The sequence below is a fragment of the Microtus oregoni genome, unplaced genomic scaffold (genome assembly GCF_018167655.1).
Source record: "Microtus oregoni isolate MIOR12 unplaced genomic scaffold, Mior012 000012F_ref0000307, whole genome shotgun sequence".
In the NCBI taxonomy this organism is placed as follows: domain Eukaryota; kingdom Metazoa; phylum Chordata; class Mammalia; order Rodentia; family Cricetidae; genus Microtus; species Microtus oregoni.
In genome coordinates, this window is record NW_024543071.1 from 10,627,588 (window position 1) to 10,650,684 (window position 23,097).

Here is a 23,097-nt window from a genome sequence, read left to right on the forward strand (position 1 = left end):
AGAACTGCATAAATCAGTATAGAGCTGCAGTAGTAGAAGACACCATAATCTACAGATCAATCTCTAACGAGACAATATATGCAATCACAAACGAGACAGTTTGTGCTGTCACATTGCTGTATTGAAACCAGAAGCCCCATCTCTCCATATTGCAGCCAAGTAGGACAGCAGATGATTTTGATTTTTGTAATAAGTCTGCTTGATCCTTTAGGCAAGCATGGCATCTGTGAAATATGTGCAGCAGTTCTGCCTCTCCATGCATAGATTCATCCTGGAATTTAAGAATCCCAGGGGGCAGTGAGGTGGCCCTGTAGGTACAATGCTGCTGTACAAGTTTGTGAGACTGAGTTCAATCTCAGGAACCCACATGGAAGTGAAGAAATGACCTTCACAGGTTGTCTTCTGGCCTCCATGTGTCTGCTGTGACACATATATGCTCACATGCTCTCACTCTCTTCTTCCCTCCCTCCCTACACACATACACCCAAGGAATCCTAGACATTTTATAGCGCATACTCTAATAAAGGAACAGAAAGCATCATTAATGAATGGCACCTTATGTCTCAAAGAGGTCAAGTATAGATAGATACCTCTACATCTTAGTCCAGTACACCTACTGTTCTTTTATAAAACTTGGTTCTGAAGGATTTTATGAGCTTCTATACCCTGCAGTACTCAGATGTGGTGGTCTCTCCATACCCAGACTTACAAGTAGAACTCTAGACTGAGAAAGCCATGAGCTTGTAATGGTTGATGACAAGGTTCAAAAGTGGAAAAAGCAAATCAGCCTCCCGTCTATGGCTAGTGTAGACACATTGCATGGATAATGCTTTGTACTATTTAAACTGACATTTTATCCCAAGGGTTGCTGTAGAGTTTTGTTTTCCATAATTTTTCCCCAGAAAATCTGGTTTAAAAATTCATGGGTGCACCTGGCTGTTTGTTCCTAACTTGTTTTTCATATATTCTCGAACAGCCAAAAAAATTCTTAATAATATACTAAATTGGAAAAGGGTTGCATTTGAAGCTTAGAAAAAGAAGGAGGGAGGGAGAAGCAGTGCAGTTTTCAGGGAAATTGCAGAGGACTAGATGTTGAGCTGAGAAGAGAGAGGGTAAGGGCACTTGTGAGGTCAAGATAACTATCGCAAGTTAGGAGCCTCACAAAGGAGGAATGCTAGTCTGTCTCAGAAAAAATTATCTTATTAACTAAATGATACATTGGAGTCAGAGGATGGATGTTGAGCTTAGCTTCCCTTGTCTATGCCTTTTAAGATGTTGGACGGTATTCTAAGTGCTCAGTTTGAACAAAGATACAGAGCAAAATTGTTCTCTCCTTTAGATAATTTGACTGCATCTCCTAGAGTAAGGATGGTCAGTATGTACAGTGATTGTTATCCCAGCTGAGAAGGCTGCCACAGCTAGGTATAACTTGCTTTTCCTTTAAAGTGAAAACTCAGGAATTCAAGGAGCAAGGAATTCAAAACCATGAGGGGTTCATCCACTGAGAGAGTTTGCTTGAGCTAATGGTAGCTCACCAACTCCAACTGGACTGGGAGTCAACTCTGAAGGAGGTTGACAGTTGGGGCAGACTGAGGGTCCACTGATAGTGACACTGGGATTTGTCTCTGTGGCATGTACTGGCTTCTTGGGATCCTATTCTCTTTGGATGTAAAACTTGCTCAACCTAGATGTAATAGGGAGGGCCTTGGACTTTCCACAGGGCAGGGTGCATGGACCTCTCTTAGGATTGGAGGGGGTGGGGTGGGAGGGTCTGTGGATGTGGTGGGAGGGGAGTGGGAGGAGGGGAGGGAGTGGGAATTTTGATTGAAAACTCTAGGTTAACTATGGATGAGTCAAATTTAATTTAATTTGGATCCAGTTTCATATCAATTAATCAATGAGTGTCTATTTGCAAGCCTTTCCTCCTCCCTCCCTTCACCCTCTCTCTTCTTCGGGAACAGTGAGAACGATATTTAGCTTCAGGGCTTAGCTTTAATAAACAGAGTGACCTTTACATTTTAGCTCAGAGAAGTAAATATAATCTTAGAGATGCCATCGGCAATTGAGCCTTGGTTGGAAGGGACTTAGTTTCCAATGCAGCACTAACAGACTTCACCTCCAGGGAAACACAAATTTGATAAAGGGACTGGTGAGAAACACAGGGAGTCAAGAAGAGCTACATCATAAAAATGTGTGATTGTGAATTTAAAAACATCGTAAAGTTTCTATGAATTGGAAACTCTCATTTATCCTGGACTTCCTGCACTGGTTCACCCAGACTTTAGGAAAACTGAACTGTCAACATGGAAATGAAGAAATTCCTATATATATATATATATATATATATACACACACACACACACACACACACACACACACACACACCACTTCTTTTAAATAGCAAGCAGTCTTTGGGTATGTTGCAAAATAAAGACAAAATATAGAATCCAAATGCCATGATCCACTGCCGCATGATGGTGAAGAATGACTTTTGGCGAGTGGTAATATTTGGTATATGAGGTATGATGCACTACAGTTTTATTTCTTATAACCTGAGTAGAATGTATCTTAGCTGGGCAATGGTGGCACTCGAGAGGCAGAGGTGGGCGGATCTCTGTGAGTTCAAGGCCAGCCTGGTTTACAAAAGCTAGTTCCAGAACAGGCTCCAAAGCTGCGTAGAAATACTGTCTTGAAAAACAAAAAACAAAACAAACAAATAAATAAATAAATAAAATCTTAATTTGATCTTGAATCTTGTTGGATAATTAGCAAATACAACAGACACCTTGCTCCACCTCCACCTCCAAGAACCACAGATAATGAAAATCCATGAATGTACAGTGAGGAGCTCTTGCTATTTCTCCACACAGAAGAGGCCATTAGCATCAGAGCTCCTCACCACCCTAAAGCCACCAACACCACACTTGTCACCTGATCTGTTCCAGTGCCCCTCTTAGTAGTATTTAGTTCTCACAGATCAAATTGAAAATGTTTATTTCGATCTGTAGCTGTAAATTTAGACCAGTGCTAAGAGTCAGTTAACAACATATTGAGCCAGAAATAAGCAGTTGACTGTTAATCTTCAAAGTTTGTTCCTCAGAATGTTAGTTCTCAAAGACCCCCACGTGAAGAAAGCAAATCCTGCTTTGAGGTCATGTGATAAGTGCTATCTCTTTCTTCCTGCTTCAGAGCAAATTTGAATCATTTAGAACCAGAGACATGTGTTTCCCCCTGTTTTTGATTTCTCCCAGCTGTAGCACAATTTCTGTGGTGTTAAAACCACTCATTGATCTTAGGAAGTGATACCTTGTTTTGGCTCTATTAAACATAAACAAAGCTTACTTAATGAGTTATTGTTATCATTCTATAGTTGCCTACAGATCAATGACTGATGTGATAAATGATTCTGAAGGTCACACGACTGAGTAGGAGCAGAACTCACTTAAATCTGTAATCTCAGGTCACATGTGCATTCCAACTAAAAAGTCACTTAACGGGTAAGTAAGTTCATCTGAGCCCAGACTGTGCTTATCAAGGAAAAGGCAAAACTCAAGTGAGTACACGAGTTGCAGAAGGAGAAATTTCCAGAGATTAAGGTGTTGCTGTCTGCCTTCTCACTTGACCATTGACTCTCCATCTTGACTGTAGTGGGTGTGATGTGAGTAGAAGTGAAAAAACTCCATGTTTATCTATAGCTTGGAATAAATGGTTCCTACCATTACTCAGATCCAGATACCTCTTTGTATTTGACTGCAAACTGCTTTGTCTTACCTTTGCCATACTGTGGAACTTCCTACCTATGTGTGCAATGTATACTTGCATTTTGTGCCTTTCCCATCTCAGTTCTCTGTCATGAGATCATTACCATTCATCCTCACATCACACACACACACACACACACACACACACACACACACACACACACAGAGTCTTCAAACTTCACTGAAGTTTCAAATGGTCTATTGTTTATCCCCTCTTACAGCAGGGAAGACTTTTCTATGTTCTATAAAACTTGAATGTCAATAATTATAGCCTTCTACATTATTTTGAATAGCATTTGTTGTCTCTATGTCAGTTGTCACCTGTGTACTAGTTGTTGTAAATCACAGTGTCTTCTTCACTCCCTGATTTCTGTCAGTTCAGCATGAGGGCTGTCACTTGGTGCTAAAGATGATTGAAGTAAATTGTTGGAAAAAGAAGAAATTAGTAGTGGAACTGCGAACACCTGGCTATTCCACAAGAAGCAAAACCTTTCTCCCCAAAATATCTATATTCCAAAAGTACTATTTCCTTAAAAATGGAACGGTTTCAAAAAATTTACCTTTGAGGGATATTTCTATTTTTCATGGACTTTTTTTGCAGGTAAAGCAGATAATAAGGATTAATTTAGTCTATAATTTATGAAATGAATGCAAAATCTATATATGAGTGAAGCTACATTTATTTTATATATTCTTTAGTGAGTCTTAATAATGGAAAAGAGTAGGCTTGTAAGCCCACTAATTCCATGATCATTTGACAAGAGACCTTCTTATTTCTTCCTGATGTGGGAACTAGAGTCTGAGTGTGAGCTCTGGAAATGACAAGGGTGTTCTGTCATTTTCTTAGAAAGTGATGACACTCCTGCACCTAATTTCACTCTCTTGAAGTCTGCTTCTATTTCCAGATGGAACATCCTCATTAATGTTTATAAAGGACTGTGTAATGCTTAAATAGAAAAATGCCATCTAAGTACAAAATGTTTTTAAATAGTCAGTTCAAAAAATATTTTTATGCCATGAACTGTTTTTAACATCTTACAAAAGGAAAAGATGTTTGTGGACTGATGATGTGGTAAATAGTAGAGAAAATTTGTTTCATTATGCTCACTTTCCTTCGCCCTCAGCCTCTGAAATGCTGTGTACATGAGAATTTCTAGTCTTTTAATTGTTTCAGGCTTGAAATAGGCACATGGGGTCTTCTGTGTGTATATGGGTTTAATAGACACAGAGCATTACTTTATGGCTTTTCCCCTCCAAGTGCAATTGAAAATAGAAACTGTGTTTTAACAGCAACACAAGTAAATAAAGAAAAACATCTATAATTTTAATTTAAGAAAGCTTGTGATCTGGCAGCCTATCTGTCTTAGCTAGGATTTCTATTGCTGTGAAGAGACACCATGAGCACGGCAACTCCTATAAAGGAAAACGTTTAAGTGGAGCTGAGGTTTATTCCATTATCATTATCATGGGAAGCATGGGACATACAGGCCGAAACAGTGCTGGAGAGGTAGCTGAAAGTTTTACATCTGGATTCATAGGCAGCAGAAAGAGCAAGTTGCTATGGTACAATGTTGTTGTACACTGTAAAGATTTGTCACTCATATTAGTTTAAAAATGCTAATTGACCAGTAACCAGGCAGGAATTATAGATGGGGCAACTAGACTAGGAAAATTCTGGGAAGAAGAATGGAAGAGAGTCAGTTACCACCCAGACACAAAGGAAGAAAGATGAGAATGCCTTACTGAGAAAAGGTACCAAGCTATATAGCTAAATATGGATAAGAATTATGGGTTAATTCAAATTGTAAGAGCTAGTTTCTAATAAGCCTGAGCAATAGAACAACCAGTTTATAATTAATATAAGCCTCTGTATGTTTATTGGCAACTATATGGCTGTGAAACTGGGCAGGGTAGAAACTTTCATCTACAGAGAGTGAACCACTGGGCCTGGCTTGAGCCTCAAAGCCCCCTCTCTGTGACATACTTCCTCCAATAAGGCCACTCTTACTCCAGCAAGCCTATTCCTTCTAATAGTACCATTCCCTATAGGTCCATGGGGGCCATTTTTCTTCAGACCACCATACTATCAAATGACTGTATTTGAGACATGATAGGCAAATGACCAAAACCTGAAAAAGAGCAAAGAAGGAAGATAAATCTTCTTTACCATGAATGAAGCTATTATGCACTCATACAAAGTGAAGTTTCCTGCAGTCACTAGAAGCTTTATTTTAACAGAGATAAAACACCAGGATATATATTTTCAAGTTCTAGATAAAAGTCTATACATTTGTAATTTCTTTCCTATCTATACATAATTAATTAGATGTATATCTCAAAAGAAAATTCATACTCTTTTAAACTTTAATTCTACTTCCATAACTTGAAAAAACAATAACTTATGAACTAAAATATTAATATATAATAAATCATATTATTAAATGAGTGACAAACAGAAAATGTATATTAATACTGATTGACTAATTACAAACTGGCATGTTTATGAAATCAAATTATATGTAATCTTTTAAAATAATATGAAACAATATTTAATAATCTGGACAATGTTTGCATTATTTCATATATGTATAGGAATGAAAACAAGGAAGAAAACTACAGCAAACATTAAAAATATTAATGATCATTGTTTCTGCTTAGTGACATTACAGTGAACTTTATTTTTCCTGAGTACATTTTGGAAGTGTTTTGGTTTTACTTCTGGAATGCTAACTCTTGTTCTCTTTTGAACATACTAAGTTAAAATAAGGTGAATAAATAAAAATGACAAAACTCTAAAACTTTGGTACAGACTTTCATACTTGCTAAGCACTAGATGCTCAATGTGCTCCTCAAGGAAGAGTCATGTTTTTATCACAATATTTTTATGTTTTTCTGAACACTATAAATTAATATTAAGACAGTTTTTCTTTAAAAAGTATAAAAATAATCTTTAAAAAAATTCTCATCAGAATAAGTATTTAGGTGGAAGGTCAAAAAGAATTTTCTTTGGGGTTTAATGGGAGCCTAGTGCATTGTGGGGAATATTGGAGAAAGAGTAGTGGAGAAAGAAGGTTTGAACAGAAGTAGAGAATTGTTTCATGGTCATGCAAGCAAACGAGTAGCCCCAGAAAGCATAATTATACAATACTAGAAGGAATTATTTGAAATGTAATCTCCCAGTCTTGAGTTTTGAGGAAAGGTGACCACTTAAGACAACAGATTTATGAATTTTCTCTTAATGAAACATGGTTAATATTTCTTAAACATTTGCTTAATTTATCTGAAAGGTTAACTTTGGAGAGCAATTTTATAAGGCTAACATATAAAAATGTTTCACTGTTGTTAGTTGTTTATTTTCACAGAGCCTCAAGTCCAGTCTGGCATCCAATTCCCTATATAGTTGAGTATTATCTTTGACTTGTTATCCCTCTGCCTCCAGTTGCCAAGTGCTGGGATTACAAGCTCAAACCACCATACCTGGTTTTTCTGGTGCTGGGATCAAACCCAGGGCTCTGTATGTGGTAGGCAAGCACTCTACAAACAGAGTTTCATCGAAGGCCAGTAAATCTTCTTGTCATCAGGATGAACAGATAATATTTCTCTGAAACGAAATATCAGCACAGTAGCATATTAGTTACAGCTATGTTACTGAGAATCAATATGTTACAAAAGCAGTTTAAAGGAAGAAAGATCTATTTTAGGTTACAGTTTGGAAGTGTGCAATCCCTAGTGGGGAAGTCATGATGAAGTTTATGAGCACCTAGAGTGTACTCCAGGAAGAGAGAGCCTACGACCCTGAGAGGGACTCACTTTCTTAGAGGCTCCGTAACCTCCCCAAACAGTACCACTAGCTGGGACCAAGTATTAAAATACACCAAGTATTAAAAGCCAAATTCTACATCAATGATAGTATTTATGACTATGCAAAAGGAATGTCTTAGTTTCATTTCCTATGACTGTGGTAAAAATACACTAACAAGAACCCAACTTAACAGTGAAAGGATTTGTTTTGGCTCATGTTTCTGAATACCAGTTCATCCTAGCAAGAAAATAACAGTGGCAGGAACTTAGAGCGCTGGTCAGATGGCATTTATAATCAGGATCAGAGAGCATGGATTCTAGTGTTCAGCTCACTTTCTCCACTTCACAGTTCAGAATCCTCTGCCTAAGGAATGGTGCTACCCACAGTGAGTAGGCAACCCTCCAATGAGAAGCATCCAGACAAATCTAATCTACACTATTCTTTATTAATACTTCTTTCTCTAGTGATTCTATATCATGTCAAGTTGATAGTAAAAAGTGAACCATCACAAGAAACTAGCCAGAAATTCCCAGAGCAATGTATGACATACCTTGTCATAATGCATTAAAACAAGTCAAACTGTGACCTATTTTTTTTTAAATAAAACTCACAACAGTTCCTGAATAAAGATCAAACAGTTTTTCAGAAGGTAATACCTTTATAGACTTATTCATTCCATCACAACAATGAACCTTGTCCTGAAAACAATTTTGTACGGGCTTAAAACAGATTGAGCTCTTAGCATTTAATTGTACTACCAATCAACACCTTCATGAAGCATCATTCAGGGGGCTAACCTGACCAACAAATAACTCTGACTATGATTATGGCATGGAGATCTGAAATTTAACTGCCCAATTGGGCTCTTTCTAGATTCTCAAACCACAGAACCCATGAGGTGAACTAAGTGCTTGCTTTAAACCACTACTCTGAAGTGCTACATGACAAAACAGTGCATTTATACAACAGCTTCTTTCCCTCTTTTAAAATATTCTACACCATTTGTGCTGCTTCTGAAAGATGAAATTAGCCAAAGACACAGACATATCTTTGGTAATGCAATCACAGAACCTAACTTCTTCAGATAGCAGTTGCATGTCATTACTGGCTGCTTCTCTAAGGAAAAGAAGAGAGGAGAATGGAAAAGCAGCAGATACTACGTGATTATGCTCAGTCACGTGGCCATTAAGCACACTCCCTCTTTATTTCCTCTCAACAACAACTTGAGATGATCAAATGCCTGCCATTAAGTAATTGAACTAGACCTCCTTGTTAGCAGGAGGCTCCTCTTCCTGGATGATCTGCCATTGGCACAACATCCAAGGAGTCCAACTGAGGCGCAACAGAAGGGATTCTCAGCCCACTAATCCCAGGATCCTCTCTGAGAGAAACCCCTGGTGGTCTTCATAGTCTTTTCAGGAAAGCTTTAATAGCCAAATACATTAGCAAAGCTCCATGCGGCTGAAACCTCGTTAATCTTCTCCAATACACCCCGGTATATCTGCCACTTTACCACGGTGCATTAATATAAGTAAAACTAAAATACACTTACCAAGACATTGCTGCAACCAGAGCAAGGGGTGAAGAATGTGGGTACATTCTAGTGGCTGATTTTCAGAACTGATTTATTAATGTGGGCCTTTTCTCTCAGATTCGTGACTTTCAACTTGACATTTACTCAAACTAAAATCGAGCACACACTTGGAGAGTTTTCAAAAAATGGTGCTGTCCTCACCTAACTCAGTGTTATCAGTATACTGATATCTTTCCAACTCCACCTGCCTTTATCATGTCTACTGCAATAAAGAAATTTCTCATCATTAAGTGAACATCAATCCTAGTAAAGTTTTCTGTGAGTGAAAAAGACAAAGGCTTGTTTCTTCCATCACTATGGTTCCCTTTGAGAGCAGCTAACATTTTTAAATGATGCAGCCTGTTGTCATTTATAGATCTTTGGGGATTGAAAATAGAGATTACTCTGGGGTTTGGAATGATCATAGAAGTGTGTCCTGATTACATCTGAAAAAAAAAAAGGCAATCAGTAATCTTGGAAATTTAAAGGTAGCTCAAGTATTCCCAAGGTATTTAATTGGTTTCTATGGTGACAGTAATAAAAATGCCCACTGAACTTGTACATTTCCCTTTAAAATATTGTGCTTAGATTTTGTAAACTGGATAATACAATCTTTTTTTTTTAATTTATTTATTTATTAAAGATTTCTGTCTCTTCCCTGCCACCGCCTCCCATTTCCCTCCCTCTCCCCCAATTAAGTCCCCCCCCCCCTCAGCCCTAAAAGCAATCAGGGTTCCCTGTCCTGTGGGAAGTCTAAGGAACCCCCACCTCCATCCAGGTCTAGTAAGTTGAGCATCCAAACTTCCTAGGCTCCCACAAAGCCAGTGCGTGCAGTAGGATCAGAAACCCATTGCCATTGTTCTTGAGTTCTCAGTAGTCCTCATTGTCCGCTATGTTCAGAGAATCCGGTTTTATCCCAGGCTTTTGCAGACCCAGGCCAGCTGGTCTTGGTGAGTTCCCAGTAGAACATCCCCATTGTCTCAGTGTGTGGGTGCACCCCTCGCGGTCCTGAGTTCCTTGCTCGTGCTCTCTCTCCTTCTGCTCCTGATTTGGACCTTGAGATTTCAGTCCTGTGCTCCAATGTGGGTCTCTGTCTCTGTCTCCTTTCATCGCTTGCTGAAGGTTAATATTTAGGAGGATGCCTATATGTTTTTCTTTGGGTTCTCCTTATTTAGCTTCTCTAGGATCACTAGTTATAGGCTCAATGTCCTTGGTTTATGGCTAGAAACCAAATCTTAACCATTAATCAATATTAAATATTTCCTGGTGGTTTTATACAATAATAGCCATGTCTTCAGCAAAACGAGACTGTATTCTTCATATGTAAATTACACAAAGGACACATCTTGTAGGAAACCAGTTATACCACAATGATTCTTACCAGCTTTAGCATCCGCTTCTTTTTTTTAAATTTATTTATTTATTAAGGATTTCTGCCTCCTCCCCGCCACCGCCTCCCATTTCCCTCCCCCTCCCCCGATCAAGTCCCTCTGCCTCATCAGCTCAAAGAGCAATCAGGGTTCCCTGACCTGTGGGAAGTCCAAGGACCTCCCACCTCCATCCAGGTTTAGTAAGGTGAGCATCCAAACTGCCTAGGCTCCCTCGGACAGAATTCTCAAGGTCCAAATCAGGAGCAGAAGGAGAGGGAGCACGAGCAAGGAACTCAGGACCACGAGGGGTCCACCCACACACTGAGACAATGGGGATGTTCTATCGGGAATTCACCAAGGCCAGCTGGCCTGGGTCTGAAAAAGCCTGGGATAAAATCGGACTTGCTGATGAACATAGCATCTGCTTCTTTAAGAATAGATTCTTTTGTTACCTATGCTATCATTTGATCAAAGCTTATTATGTCTGTTTATGTTGTTTCTTACCTATTTTCATGAGAAAACATAAAATCATTCATGAAAAGAAAAATGCTTAAAAGAAAAGAAGAAAGGAGGCCATGGCCTCTGTGGGAACCCTGACATGAGTGGAGATGGGTAGTGAACTTTATAGTGAGGATCCTATTTCCTTGCTTTAGGAATGTCTATAGTGAGGGTCCTATTTCCTTTCCTTAGGAATGTCTATAGTGAGGACCCTATTTCCTTGCTTTAGGAATGTCTATAGTGAGGACCCTATTTCCTTTCCTTAGGAATGTCTATAGTGAGGACCCTATTTCCTTTCCTTAGGAATGTCTATAGTGAGGATCCTATTTCCTTTCCTTAGGAATGTCTATAGTGAGGACCCTATTTCCTTTCCTTAGGAATGTCTATAGTGAGGATCCGATTTCCTTGCTTTAGGAATGTCTATAGTGAGGGTCCTATTTCCTTTCCTTAGGAATGTCTATAGTGAGGATCCTATTTCCTTGCTTTAGGAATGTCTATAGTGAGGATCCTATTTCCTTTCCTTAGGAATGTCTATAGTGAGGATCCTATTTCCTTGCTTTAGGAATGTCTATAGTGAGGACCCTATTTCCTTGCTTTAGGAATGTCTATAGTGAGGGTCCTATTTCCTTGCTTTAGGAATGTCTATAGTGAGGACCCTATTTCCTTGCTTTAGGAATGTCTATAGTGAGGACCCTATTTCCTTGCTTTAGGAATGTCTATAGTGAGGATCCTATTTCCTTTCTTTAGGAATGTCTATAGTGAGGATCCTATTTCCTTGCTTTAGGAATGTCTTATTTTTGAGGTAATACTATGCAATTGTTAACATCTTGTTTCTGAGTGTCCTATAACCTTGGATACACTTTCTTCTTGTCCTCTCTGTGTCTCATTACGTAATATTATATCCCCCATATCCTAAACTCTTTTTTCTTCCTCCTTTCTGCTCTCTTTTCTAGAAGTTTACTTTTCTTTCTTTCTTTTTTCTTTCCCTTCCTTCCTTCCTTCCTTCCTTCCTCCCTCCCTCTCTCCCTTCCTTCCTTCTTTCCTTCCTCTCTTCCATTCTTTCATCAGAAATACACTTGTAACTTTACCACTCGTTATGAGGTGGCTCTGTGGATGCTCACACAAATAAGAGCAGTGTATACCATAGACGGCATTACTGCTGACTATTTGTGTGACACTGAGTACGATACTTCTTTGCTCTGAGCCCCATCTCCTTACATGTCAAACGGAGGTATCAAGGTCTATCCGAGATAGTATTAGTTTTAATACAATTGACTTGTTTCTGTCATAGCATGATGCCCCATGCAAAGTTCATGCTCAGTGAATATCAACCTACTTATTGTCGCTCTCCTTATAGAGGCAATAGAGGCCCCAAAATATTCAATGAGCTATACATTCAGAGCACCACAAACACACCTGACAGAGAAAAATTTCAAATCTAGGTCTCTGGACCCAAGTCTTCTGACATTAACTGTTACTCCAGTGTATATGACAAAGTTCCCAGTTTTTCGGAATATTAATATTCTTTCCTAAAACCACCTTTTTTCTCTCTCAGTAAGTAGGGCATACCTCCATGGTGACAAAATCAGATGTAGTACTAGCTCTTCTTCACGACAAACCTATGCTGCATGCATGGTCAGCCCTACTCATTACCCTGGCTGTATATGTCCAGGCATCCCCTTAGTAGAGGGCCTGCATAGTCCTCAGCAGTGGGAGCAGAGACTCATGGAGACATGTTCTTCTAGGATGAGGATGCTGTAAGTGTAAGGGAGGGGACTGCTTAACAGTTATCTCACGGGACCCAACTTTGGGTGTCGTATATCATTCTCTTCCTTGAATTGTCTTCCCAGGAGTGTAACCCAAATCTTTTCATTTAGTTTCACTATTGAGCATTTCCAGAAAGAATTCTCATTATTGTTACGTGTAATGATAATTGGAAGGCTTTTTTCATGAACAATAAAGACATGAGAAGGACTATGTGTGCTGCTTAAAATTCCTTTTTTCCTAAAAATTTCAGATTTCATTTTTAAAAAAGGAAAAATGATAAAATTAACTCGAAGAATTAACTTGGGAATATAATGGCAAAGTTACCCAGCAGTTTCTCAGGTCACAAGTAGATGGCCTATTACAAAAATGATGTCTTCATCTCTTAGCATTAAATTGCACTGTTTTGTTTTAACAAACAAAGATGGTGCATTATGCAAGTTTCACTGGGCTGAGAGAATGGAATATAGGACTAGTGTCTGTATTGCTGCTGTATTACCACAGACTCTTCTATCAACGCATATGTGGTTGAGATTTTCTTCATTTAATCACCTCCTTCCCCTTCTTTCACTATTATTTCAGCTTCAGTGACTTTTCTTTCCTTGGTCCTTCTGGGATCTGGCGTAACGTTCACTAATACTGTCCTACAAAGAGCTGTCAATTGATGAACACTTATTGTCCTCACACTCAGCTAGAGAGGAGGATGGTGCTTATCCCACACTGGGAATAGACAGTTTTTTCCACCCACATTGGTCAGCAAATTACTTCCTTGCTCTGATTACATTTTGCTTAATTCGTTTTTAATTTCCAGGCCAGAGGCTTGCAACTAAATTCTTGTTTCATTTGTAGAGAAAAATATTTGTGCTTGAACAAAGCAGAGTGTCTATTGATTGTTTTTCCCACTTTGTCATCTTCAGGGTCATTATGAAATTCATTGGTTATACACCTGTGATGTGGCCGTTTGCAGCTGAGCTAAGGCTGGAGAGAAGCAAGAATGATATTCCCCAGAAGCAACTGTATTCCCACTGCTTGAGTCCAGCCTAGAAATGACAAACAGCGGACAAAGGAACAATTCATGCATAACACATTAACTGAACGCTGTCTACATTAAGATCAAGGCAATGATGGAAAAATATATACCCAGAAATAGCGATATTCCCCTTCTTAGCCTAGCTTTATCTAAGCTGATAAATGGTCAAATTACAAAGCAACATACTTAGAACAAGATTGTAAAACTGCCGCGCACAGCGCCCCCGTGTCTGCGTTCTGTGCGCTGGCACCCAGTTTGCGAGATTCGGGCAAGGGGGCTGGAGGTTAAAATACACAGACACACACAGACAGAGAGACAGCGATACGGGCCATCCTTGAGTTCCCCAAGAATGGTCCCGTTATTGTGTTCAGGGGCAGATTATATAGAGATAGCCACGCCCCAGCCAAGCCCACCAGAAACCACTCTCCTGCCATCAGGAACCCCTGAAGGTCTCGTGCTCAGAGCAGCAGTAGGCACTCAGATCAGGGGATTACAAGAAATTCAGGATCTGGGGTCTCACTGGTCCCAACATAAAACTACATAATAGTAACATTTCCATGGCAACTGAGACCACTGTAGATGCCTGGAAGGATCATAAAGTTGTCTGCCAAGTTTTGAAAATTGTGTCATGGAGCCATATGGTGATTCTAGAACAAATCAAAGAGTGAAGATGCATTTAAATTTATGACAGTTCTTGTATTTGTGTGCATATGTTTTTGGACAAGCACATGCCAGGGCACACATATGGTATTCAGAGAACATCAATTGTCTTCTTCCACTATGGGATCGCATTCATGTAGTCAGGCTTAATGGCAAGCACCTTTACCCAATGAGCAATCTTGCTGGGCCACATTCAATTTTTGACTACCCTAGGCTGTCAGAAGGAATACTACTAAAGGAAGAAGGAAGTGATGTATTTGAAATCTATAAATTGTATTTCATGTCCATTTGTCACCTCTAGGAAAAGCAAATAAAGTTTCTTACTCCTTCTGAAGTAGATGATGAATGATTGCTTATAGCTGGATTGCAGGAGCCGGCATTGCAATTATTGACTTCCTATGGAAAACAATTCATCCACAGATGCAGTCAGTACCATGTCTGCACACCCCATAAGGCCTAGGTAAATGGGTGCTAATCACCCCGAGTCCATCTGAACATAGAATAATTACTCCCGTTCAGAGCAATCTCTTCCTGTTGTCTATCCTGCTACTGTCCAAGCAGAGCAGCAGAGACTGTGAGAGACCTGAAATCCCGATGCTGCAGGAACCCCTGGGTTATGTTCGGTGGAAGGCACTTATTAAGTGATTCATTTATTCATTTGTAAATTCATCAGTGTGCTCACAAAAGTATATGGACCTGCTTCGTAATAAGGTTTTTCTCAGGTAGAGTGCCTTCCCCAGAGAGCTGCTTGCTGAGAGTGTGAAAAAGATAGGATTCATGACTTTTGAAACGTTCTTCTGAAAGCCTATTTACCTCATTAGCCAGAATGGAGATTAAACATGCCACTCCTTTGAAGACACATGAGGAGGCAGAAGAAGGTAGAGAGCCATCTTGACCTCGTTGACGGCAAGAATCATGTAACGTGTAAAGAAATGCAGGCTAAGGGGAGATGGCTCAGTGGAAAGATTGCTTGCTGCATGGGCACACGGATATGAGTTCAGATTGCTGGCCCTTGTCTTAAAAGCTGGAGTCAGCCATCTGTACCTGTAGTGACAGCATGGGACGGTGACGGTATGAGCATCCCAGGGGATTGCAGCCCAGCCAGCCTGACCTAATTGACAACTCTAGGATCCATGTAAACACTGCCTCATAAAACAAAGTAGAGAACAACAGACACACCTATCATTGTCCTGTGGTCTCTACACACACACACACACACACACACACACACCCCACACAAATAAATAAATAAATCTAAATAGATAGTTAATTAAACAGATAACAGATAAATGATTAGGGAAATATGTAAAAATGAGAAGTGCAATCTGATATTTTGGAAAGTAGCTCATTGGTTTGAATGTAACCATTTTGAAAATACAGATTTTTTGAACAATTTCTTGAGGAGACATAACTTATTTTGGACCAGCAACACTACCTACGTCTGAAGACTGAATTATATTCATTATGAATTTTTCCATATATGTTAAACATTTTCTATGTAGACATTGATTACTAAATTACTTATTAATTTATTTACTTTTTGTAATTGGGGAAAAAAGGAAGACAAAGCTCAGTTCGTTTGAGGCAAAATCATGAGAGAATTTAAGGCTGAAATAGCAAGGTTTCCTTAATCATCTAACAACTCATTAAGGATGCATGGCATTCCAATCACTGCACTAAGTACAGCCTAATTATTTGAAGGTTGTGATTAAAGTATTAAAATATGTTGTACTGTCTTTGTAGGTCTAAATTTTGCACTTACCTGTATGTTTGGAACCCTTGGCAAAATTGCAGAGGTTGTAATTTTAAATAAAAAATATGAATACAAATCAACTTTATGATGTAGTTAGTGTATAGGTATGGATCAAGAAATTAAAGTTATATAACTTTATATATATATATTTATACACACACATATTGAGATTGCATTAGGATGATGAAAACAAAAGTAGGTAAACAAAGACAGATCCACACTAACATGGTTTTTGAGAGATGTGGGCAGAAAGTGGCTTTTGTGGTCCAGACTTGCTAGTTTTACAGGGGATCACCTACCCTCCAGACAGTTTCAACATGCAAATTCCCAAGTATTAGCTTTCAGGGAAATATTGAACAGAGAAGATGGGTTTTGGAGGGACAAAAAAATAAGAGCCCCAATCCCTCATAGATTTATCTATATGGAAATAAATATCCATGAATTAAAAATTATTTGAAATAGTTCAGGCTCTTACTAATTTACAGGGGGATACGACATAGTTTCAATAGCCTGGTGAATTTAGAGAATGTATACATATTAATCTAGTTTTGGTAAATAATAAATAACAATCACTTTCACTTGGGGATATCTTGTAGTCTTAATTTGAGTTGTATTTTTTTAAATTTCCTTATTAGGGGAAGCAGGTTGTGAAATGATAAGACAGAGCATATTCTTGTTAATTGGAAACTGGGAAGCAACAAAGTGAGGGGAACATCACCTGGCTTTACACATCGATGACTGTAAAGCCAGGCCTCTTCACAGTATCATGAAAATAACGTTTTGGCAGTAGGACAAAAGGTTGTTACACTTTACTGTCCATTGTGGTTAGGTACACAAGGCGGTATGAACATTTGATGGCATATTTGTGTTTTGAAATACGACAGCCTTTTTTTAATGTCCCAATAAATATGAAATCCTCTGGAAATAGTCCTGTCCAGTTAGGAGTCATCTAAACGTCCTCGTTTATAGTGTGCAATAGATTTTATTGAAGCCATGTGAGTTTGTTCTTAGCAGATTACCTGATGGCCCCACATCAGTCATCAAGTGGATGAAGTTGTCTGGTGAACATGAGGTAGACAAACTCATAACGTCTGTCAGAATTTAGGGACAGTAGGCAGTGTTTCATGCTGTTTGAAGGACAGCCGACTTCGATTTTGCATGTTTCCTACCTTTCTCCTTTGCCAACAACCAAAGAACTCCTCTCAAAACTTGTGTCTTCTCCAAGAAGAAGAGGAATGTTAAAGAACCTTGTTCGTCCTGAATAGCAGCAACAGAATCCAGCAATGGGTCTCTTATGCACAACTTGTACCATGTGTGGTGGCATCATATCACTTTCAAAGGTGCCATGAACTATTATTAGGTTTCAAAATGAGTGCCTTCCAATTGAGGAGTTTGTATTTGTCTAGCATTCTGGCCCTTTATATCATGATTCAATATATCTCCCCCCTTTCTCTTTGTCTTCTAATTCTTCCATCCTTTCCCTCTTCTTCTTTTGTTCTCTTCTCCCATCCTCCCTTCCTCCCCTGGCTGCTGATAAATCCAGACTGCAGTGATCCTCCATCACATACCCATACATTGAGCACATCTCTCATACTGAACCAGGCTTAGAGAAAACGAATCAATAAGTTGACAGGGAAGAAGTCAATGGGTAGAGTTAAGGCAGGCTGTCAACAAGTGTTAGGTGTGTACTTTGATGGAGCCAAGGAGACCTATAGAGAGTTGGAAATGAGGTACTTCATCACATATTCCTAGAGGCAGAAAATGAGAGAAAACAAGCAGTTCTCAAGGCAGCTCATTTATCTTGCTTCTATTGCGTTATTCAGAATGCTCTGGCCAAGGGTAGGCATCCTAACGAGAGTGCAAAACAAGCACCTGAAGCTATGAGCTTACACAGATTTATAGCCCCTGGGTAAAAGATGGAGAAGTAGTCCAGCTATGCTTTCTGTGAAGCTCACATTCATATCTTTGCAAACTTTTAGAAGCACATTTCCAAGTCTACAAGAATGCTTTTAAAACCTTCCTTCCTTCCTTTCTTTTCTCTTTCCCCTTCCCTCCTTCATTCCCTTCCTCCCTTTCTTCCTCATCCCCTCCTTTTCATCCATTAATTCATTTATTCATTCATTCATTTGGCATATATCTGTTGAGTGTATAATATATGGCGAATTTAGTCTAACTTCTAGGAATACACCTGTGAGCAAAAGATATACCCTGACTCTTGTAAAGCTTACATTTCAGTAAAATATATAAAGGAAGATGCAAAATAAATGAATAAATAATACAGCAATCTAGAAAGTAAAAATAGCAGTGGAATTAAATAATATATGCCTTAATATTCTTTTTCTGAAGACATAATTCATGGCTGTCAAGGAGACAGGCTCCCCATGAAGGTGATTCTTCATTTGAAGTGTGGTATTAGAACCAGTGTGCAGGTATATCAGCAAGCTATTGCTGTGCAACCAGCAGCCATGCCCACACTCACTGGCTTACACTTTAGCCATTTATTGATCATGAATGAGCATGTAAGTTGACTGAGGACCGAATGGTTTAGGTGTATGCAAGTGTCAGGTTCTATTGTGCTTGCTCCATTTGGCTCTCATCCTCCTGAACAAGAGGTCCCCCTGAGGCATGTTCTCATCATGTATTAATTCTTTTCCAGAGTCAGGGTCCACTAATATCTTATTAAACAAAGGAAGTCACTTTTTGTCAACCAAAATTCTGAGGTGGAAATACTGCCTACCAGGGAGCTCTGACCAATGTATGGATTTACAAATGATGGCAACCTGAGGCCAGTAATTCACCCTATCATGGGAGGTGGGTTTAATTGTACCCCAGCACAAGGGGCTTGCATCTTGATGCAGGCAAAAGGAAAAGCATGCCAAGAACTTGCAGTGTACAGAAAGATGCATTGCCTGTTACAGCTTCGCAGGACAGGGGTTATTTCTGAAGCAATGCTGGGGAGCTAATGCATATCTATAAAGAAGAGAATTTGGAGGGTGGGCTGCTGAGGAACACATACCTGTGCATGCTCAACCTGTGGTCATATGTAAGGATGAAATATGGCAAACACATTTTGGAAAACGCTTAGCTCAAGATCATGTGTAGAATTTAGATGTGTTTATTACAAACTGAAGTGGGAGTTCTCAAGAGTGAGAGGTGCAATGGCTAGAGATTGTTGTGCCAACCGTCGTGATTAAGCAGGCTCCATAACTGTTTTCTAAGCTCTATAGAATGTACAACTTCCTGAGAGAGCGTTTCTTGTCCAGGTGATTAATAGGACCATTTGGATTAACTTTAAAGAGGGAGGGACAGTTGTCTTTGTTTTTATTAGAAAGCCTATGGGTAGACAAAATCTTACGGGTTTTTAAGGATTGTTTAGAATGCTGTGTCTCCATCCAGAGTCAGAGATATGACTCATGTTCCATTAATTTTTTAAACTAATTAATTAATTAATTATTTTTTAAAAAACTTATCTTTTCTCATTTTATACACCAGAAAAATTTCAAGAGCCCAGAGTTTGATTCAAGGCTCACAGGCTCAAACTAAAAGCAGAATGTACTGTGGGTGTGAAATAGGACATGAAGGCAGAAAAGCAAAGAATTGGGCCCATGCTCATATGTCTTCCTTTCCTCCACAGAAAACAATCAGCCTGGTACTTTTATTTCCCCTAGACCAAGTGTGAATGAGCTACATCATGAGGAAGGGCTATAACCAAGAGGCTTTGTTTGTCATAGCCAGAACCTGGGAACAACCTGAATGCCCCTCGACCAAAGAATGGATAAGAAAAATGTGGTACATTTATACATTGGAGTACTACACAGCAGAAAAAAAATAATGACAGCTTGAATTTTACAGGAAAATGGATGGAGCTAGAAAACATTATTTTGAGTGAGGTAACCCAGATACAGAAAGACAGTTATCACATGTGCTCATTCATAGGTGGTTTTTAAACATAAAGCAAGGAAAGCCAGCCTACAAAACCACAATCCCAGAGAATTTAGACAACAATGTGGATACAAACTGAGACTTAAATAGATATAAATAGACTTAAATAGATACTTCTACATGGGAAGTATAAAGTAGAAAAAGACAAGATCGCCTGAGTAAATTGGGAGCATGGGGATCTTGGGGAGAATTGAAGGCAGGGAGCAGAACAGAGAAAAATGTAGAGCTCAATAAATATCAATAAAAAAAGAAAGAAAGAAAAAAAAAGGAAAGAAAAGAACTGGGGAGATGGCTCATCAGGTAAAGGTGCTTAATGCCGAGCCTGATAATCTGGGTTCAATGTTCAGATCTCCATGATAAAACAAAAGAACCAATACCTGAAAACTGTCCTTTGACCTTCCCCAGTGTTCCATAGCTCATGCATGGGTGCACATAAGTAAATAAGAAAAATACAATTTTCATTTAAAAAGAAAAAGAAAAAAATAGCTGCAAAAAGAGAAAACAGCTTCTAAAAAGTCCTATAAAGGGGAAGAGAGTATGGTCTTCTTATTTTATCTCCTTTTTCTGACCAGTTAGTTCCTCTGTGTTTGTCAAATAATACAGTGTTGAAGCATTGTCTGAGGTAGGAGAATCAACACTGCGGAGTGCAGGTCCTTGTGGCTGAGCCTCTCTTCTTCCTTGTGTATCTTGTGTCAGTGTGGTATGGCGCCCAGTTCAGTGTCATGCGTTGTAATTTGCAAGCTTCGCTTTCTGTTGCTTTCCCGCAGATTATGTTACTCACGGACCCGGAGATTGAGAGCAGTTTATTGATCAGCTCAGATGAAGGGGCAACCTATCAAAAATACCGGCTGAACTTTTACATCCAGAGTTTGCTCTTCCATCCGAAGCAGGAAGACTGGATCCTGGCATACAGTCAAGACCAAAAGGTGAGCACACTTGCCATGCTTCACACAGCGGTGCACACCTGTCCCGGAAAAGGCCACTGGTTACCCATCTGGAACTATCATCTCACTGATAATTTCTTTTTCCTTTTCTCTTCTGTGCAGTAGCCTGAACTCTGTGCACGAGAACATCTCAGGTTGCTTGTCACAACTATGCAAATATATGAAAAAATATACAAAAGAAAGTTAAGATATCAAGTGAAATCTTGTAGAGAAACAGTATAAAGCTTGGATGCCATGTTAGCCACCTTTCCATCAAATATCTGAACTAATTCACCTAAAATATGAAAATATGCATTTTAGTTCATAGCACTGAAGATTCCAGTTCCTAAGTGAGTGATCTTCACTTTGGGTCTCTAGAAAATCGGTCCATCATAGTAGGGGCATAGGCCAAACTCTGCTATCCCCTGTCAACTAGGGCAAAAACATAAGACTTGGGTAGTCCAGAATACCACAGATTCTTTGGGAAGTAACCTAAGGGCACCTTGGTGAACCTCACATGCCAAAGTTCCACAAAACCAAGAGAGAAAAGTTTTAGCACAACTTGGTCAACCTTCAGCACTGTAACAGATGCTGAAGGACTTAGGAGGCACCAATTTTCATGGAATTTGAGGATGTTTTGTGAGTTTAAATCAATGATCATATTCTTAGTTCAAGACCTATTGCTTTACCCACAACCTCAAAAAGCAGCTACTTTACTAAGGCTTCAGAATACCATTAGGTGACTTTTAAAAAGTGAGAAAGATGTTGAGAGGTCAGTATCCTCTTTAGGCTTTTATCTTACAGATTTCCTTCACTTGGTAGCAACACGGAAGAAGTCCACTTCTTCTAAATCATTAGATGAAGTTGGACTACACATGTATTCAGTTGCGTTTGTATGCCCCATAAATATTGTACTACATCTATTATCTATTGTATGTATGTACTATATCAATACATGCTTTTTTTGTCTTTAAAATACTTAAACAGCTGCATAGAGTATAAGGCTACCAAATTGACAAGTAAACTTGTAATGGAAAAGGTAATTATTCATGTAGGTAAACATGAGATAAACTTGAGTCATAAAAATTCAAATGAAAACAGGTGAGATACTGGCATTCTTTTTATGTAATCTATTATTCCACAAAATCATCTGAAAATTCTTTTGAGAGGCATCATAGCTTACATATTACATGTTCTTAAAGAAATATTGGGTTTCCTTTAGTTGGAGGAGATACTAAATGTGTTGGATAGATTTATTGTCAACACAAGCTAGAGTCACCTAGAAAGAAGGAACCTCACTTGAGGGATTGTTAAGATTATATTGTCCTGTATCTGTATCTGTAAGAGAGTGTCTTGATTGTTTATTGATATGGGTGTGCCAATTCCACCATGCACAGTCTCTTCTCTGAGAAGGGTAAGCCTGATCTCTATAAGATATTTAGCTAAGCATGATCCAGTGAGTGAGCCAAAATGTAAGCCAGAAGGCATTTCTCCCTATAGATCCTAGCTTGACTTCCTTCAAGGATGAATTGTGACCCGAAAATGTAAGCCAAATACATTCATTCTTCCTGAAGTTATATTTTTGACAGAAAGAAAACTGGAACACAGGTGTTTTCTTTGTTTGGGCTGGTCTCAATATTTGGGGTTCTCCCTAAAGGCAAAGAAAGGTTGTAAGCAATTTCCCAAGGTCTCTAGTGATATGGGCATTTTGAAGCAAGCAAACTAGCATCACAGAATTGGAGTTGTATTCATACTGCCCTACTACCAAATAAAACTCACATTAAGCCTAAAAACAGGAAAGGTTTACCATTAGTCTTTTTTCTTCTTAACTAACCTGGATACACTTTCACACAACGTTCAATTTTGCGCCTGGAGTTGAGCCGCCATGTGTTTGGTGTAATTATCATGTGAAGACTGAGCTGGGGTGTCTGCCATTTAATCTACTGTTATCGTATTTTATTCAGCTCTAAGTTAAGTTAATTTTACCCCATGATGCCTGAGGCATAGTGCAGGGCAGATTC

The 23,097-nt window shown here is 39.0% G+C and overlaps 1 protein-coding gene across 6 annotated transcripts in view; it reads left to right on the top strand.

Moving 5' to 3' along the window:
- The window catches only part of Sorcs1 (sortilin related VPS10 domain containing receptor 1), a 507,727-nt gene that overhangs the window by 304,212 nt on the left and 180,418 nt on the right, over positions 1-23,097 (top strand). For all 6 annotated transcript variants that reach the window (XM_041661119.1, XM_041661120.1, XM_041661121.1 and 3 more), the window contains exon 4: positions 20,921-21,079. In XM_041661119.1, coding sequence (XP_041517053.1) covers positions 20,921-21,079 — 159 coding nt within the window. The remainder of the gene's footprint in view (positions 1-20,920; positions 21,080-23,097) is intronic.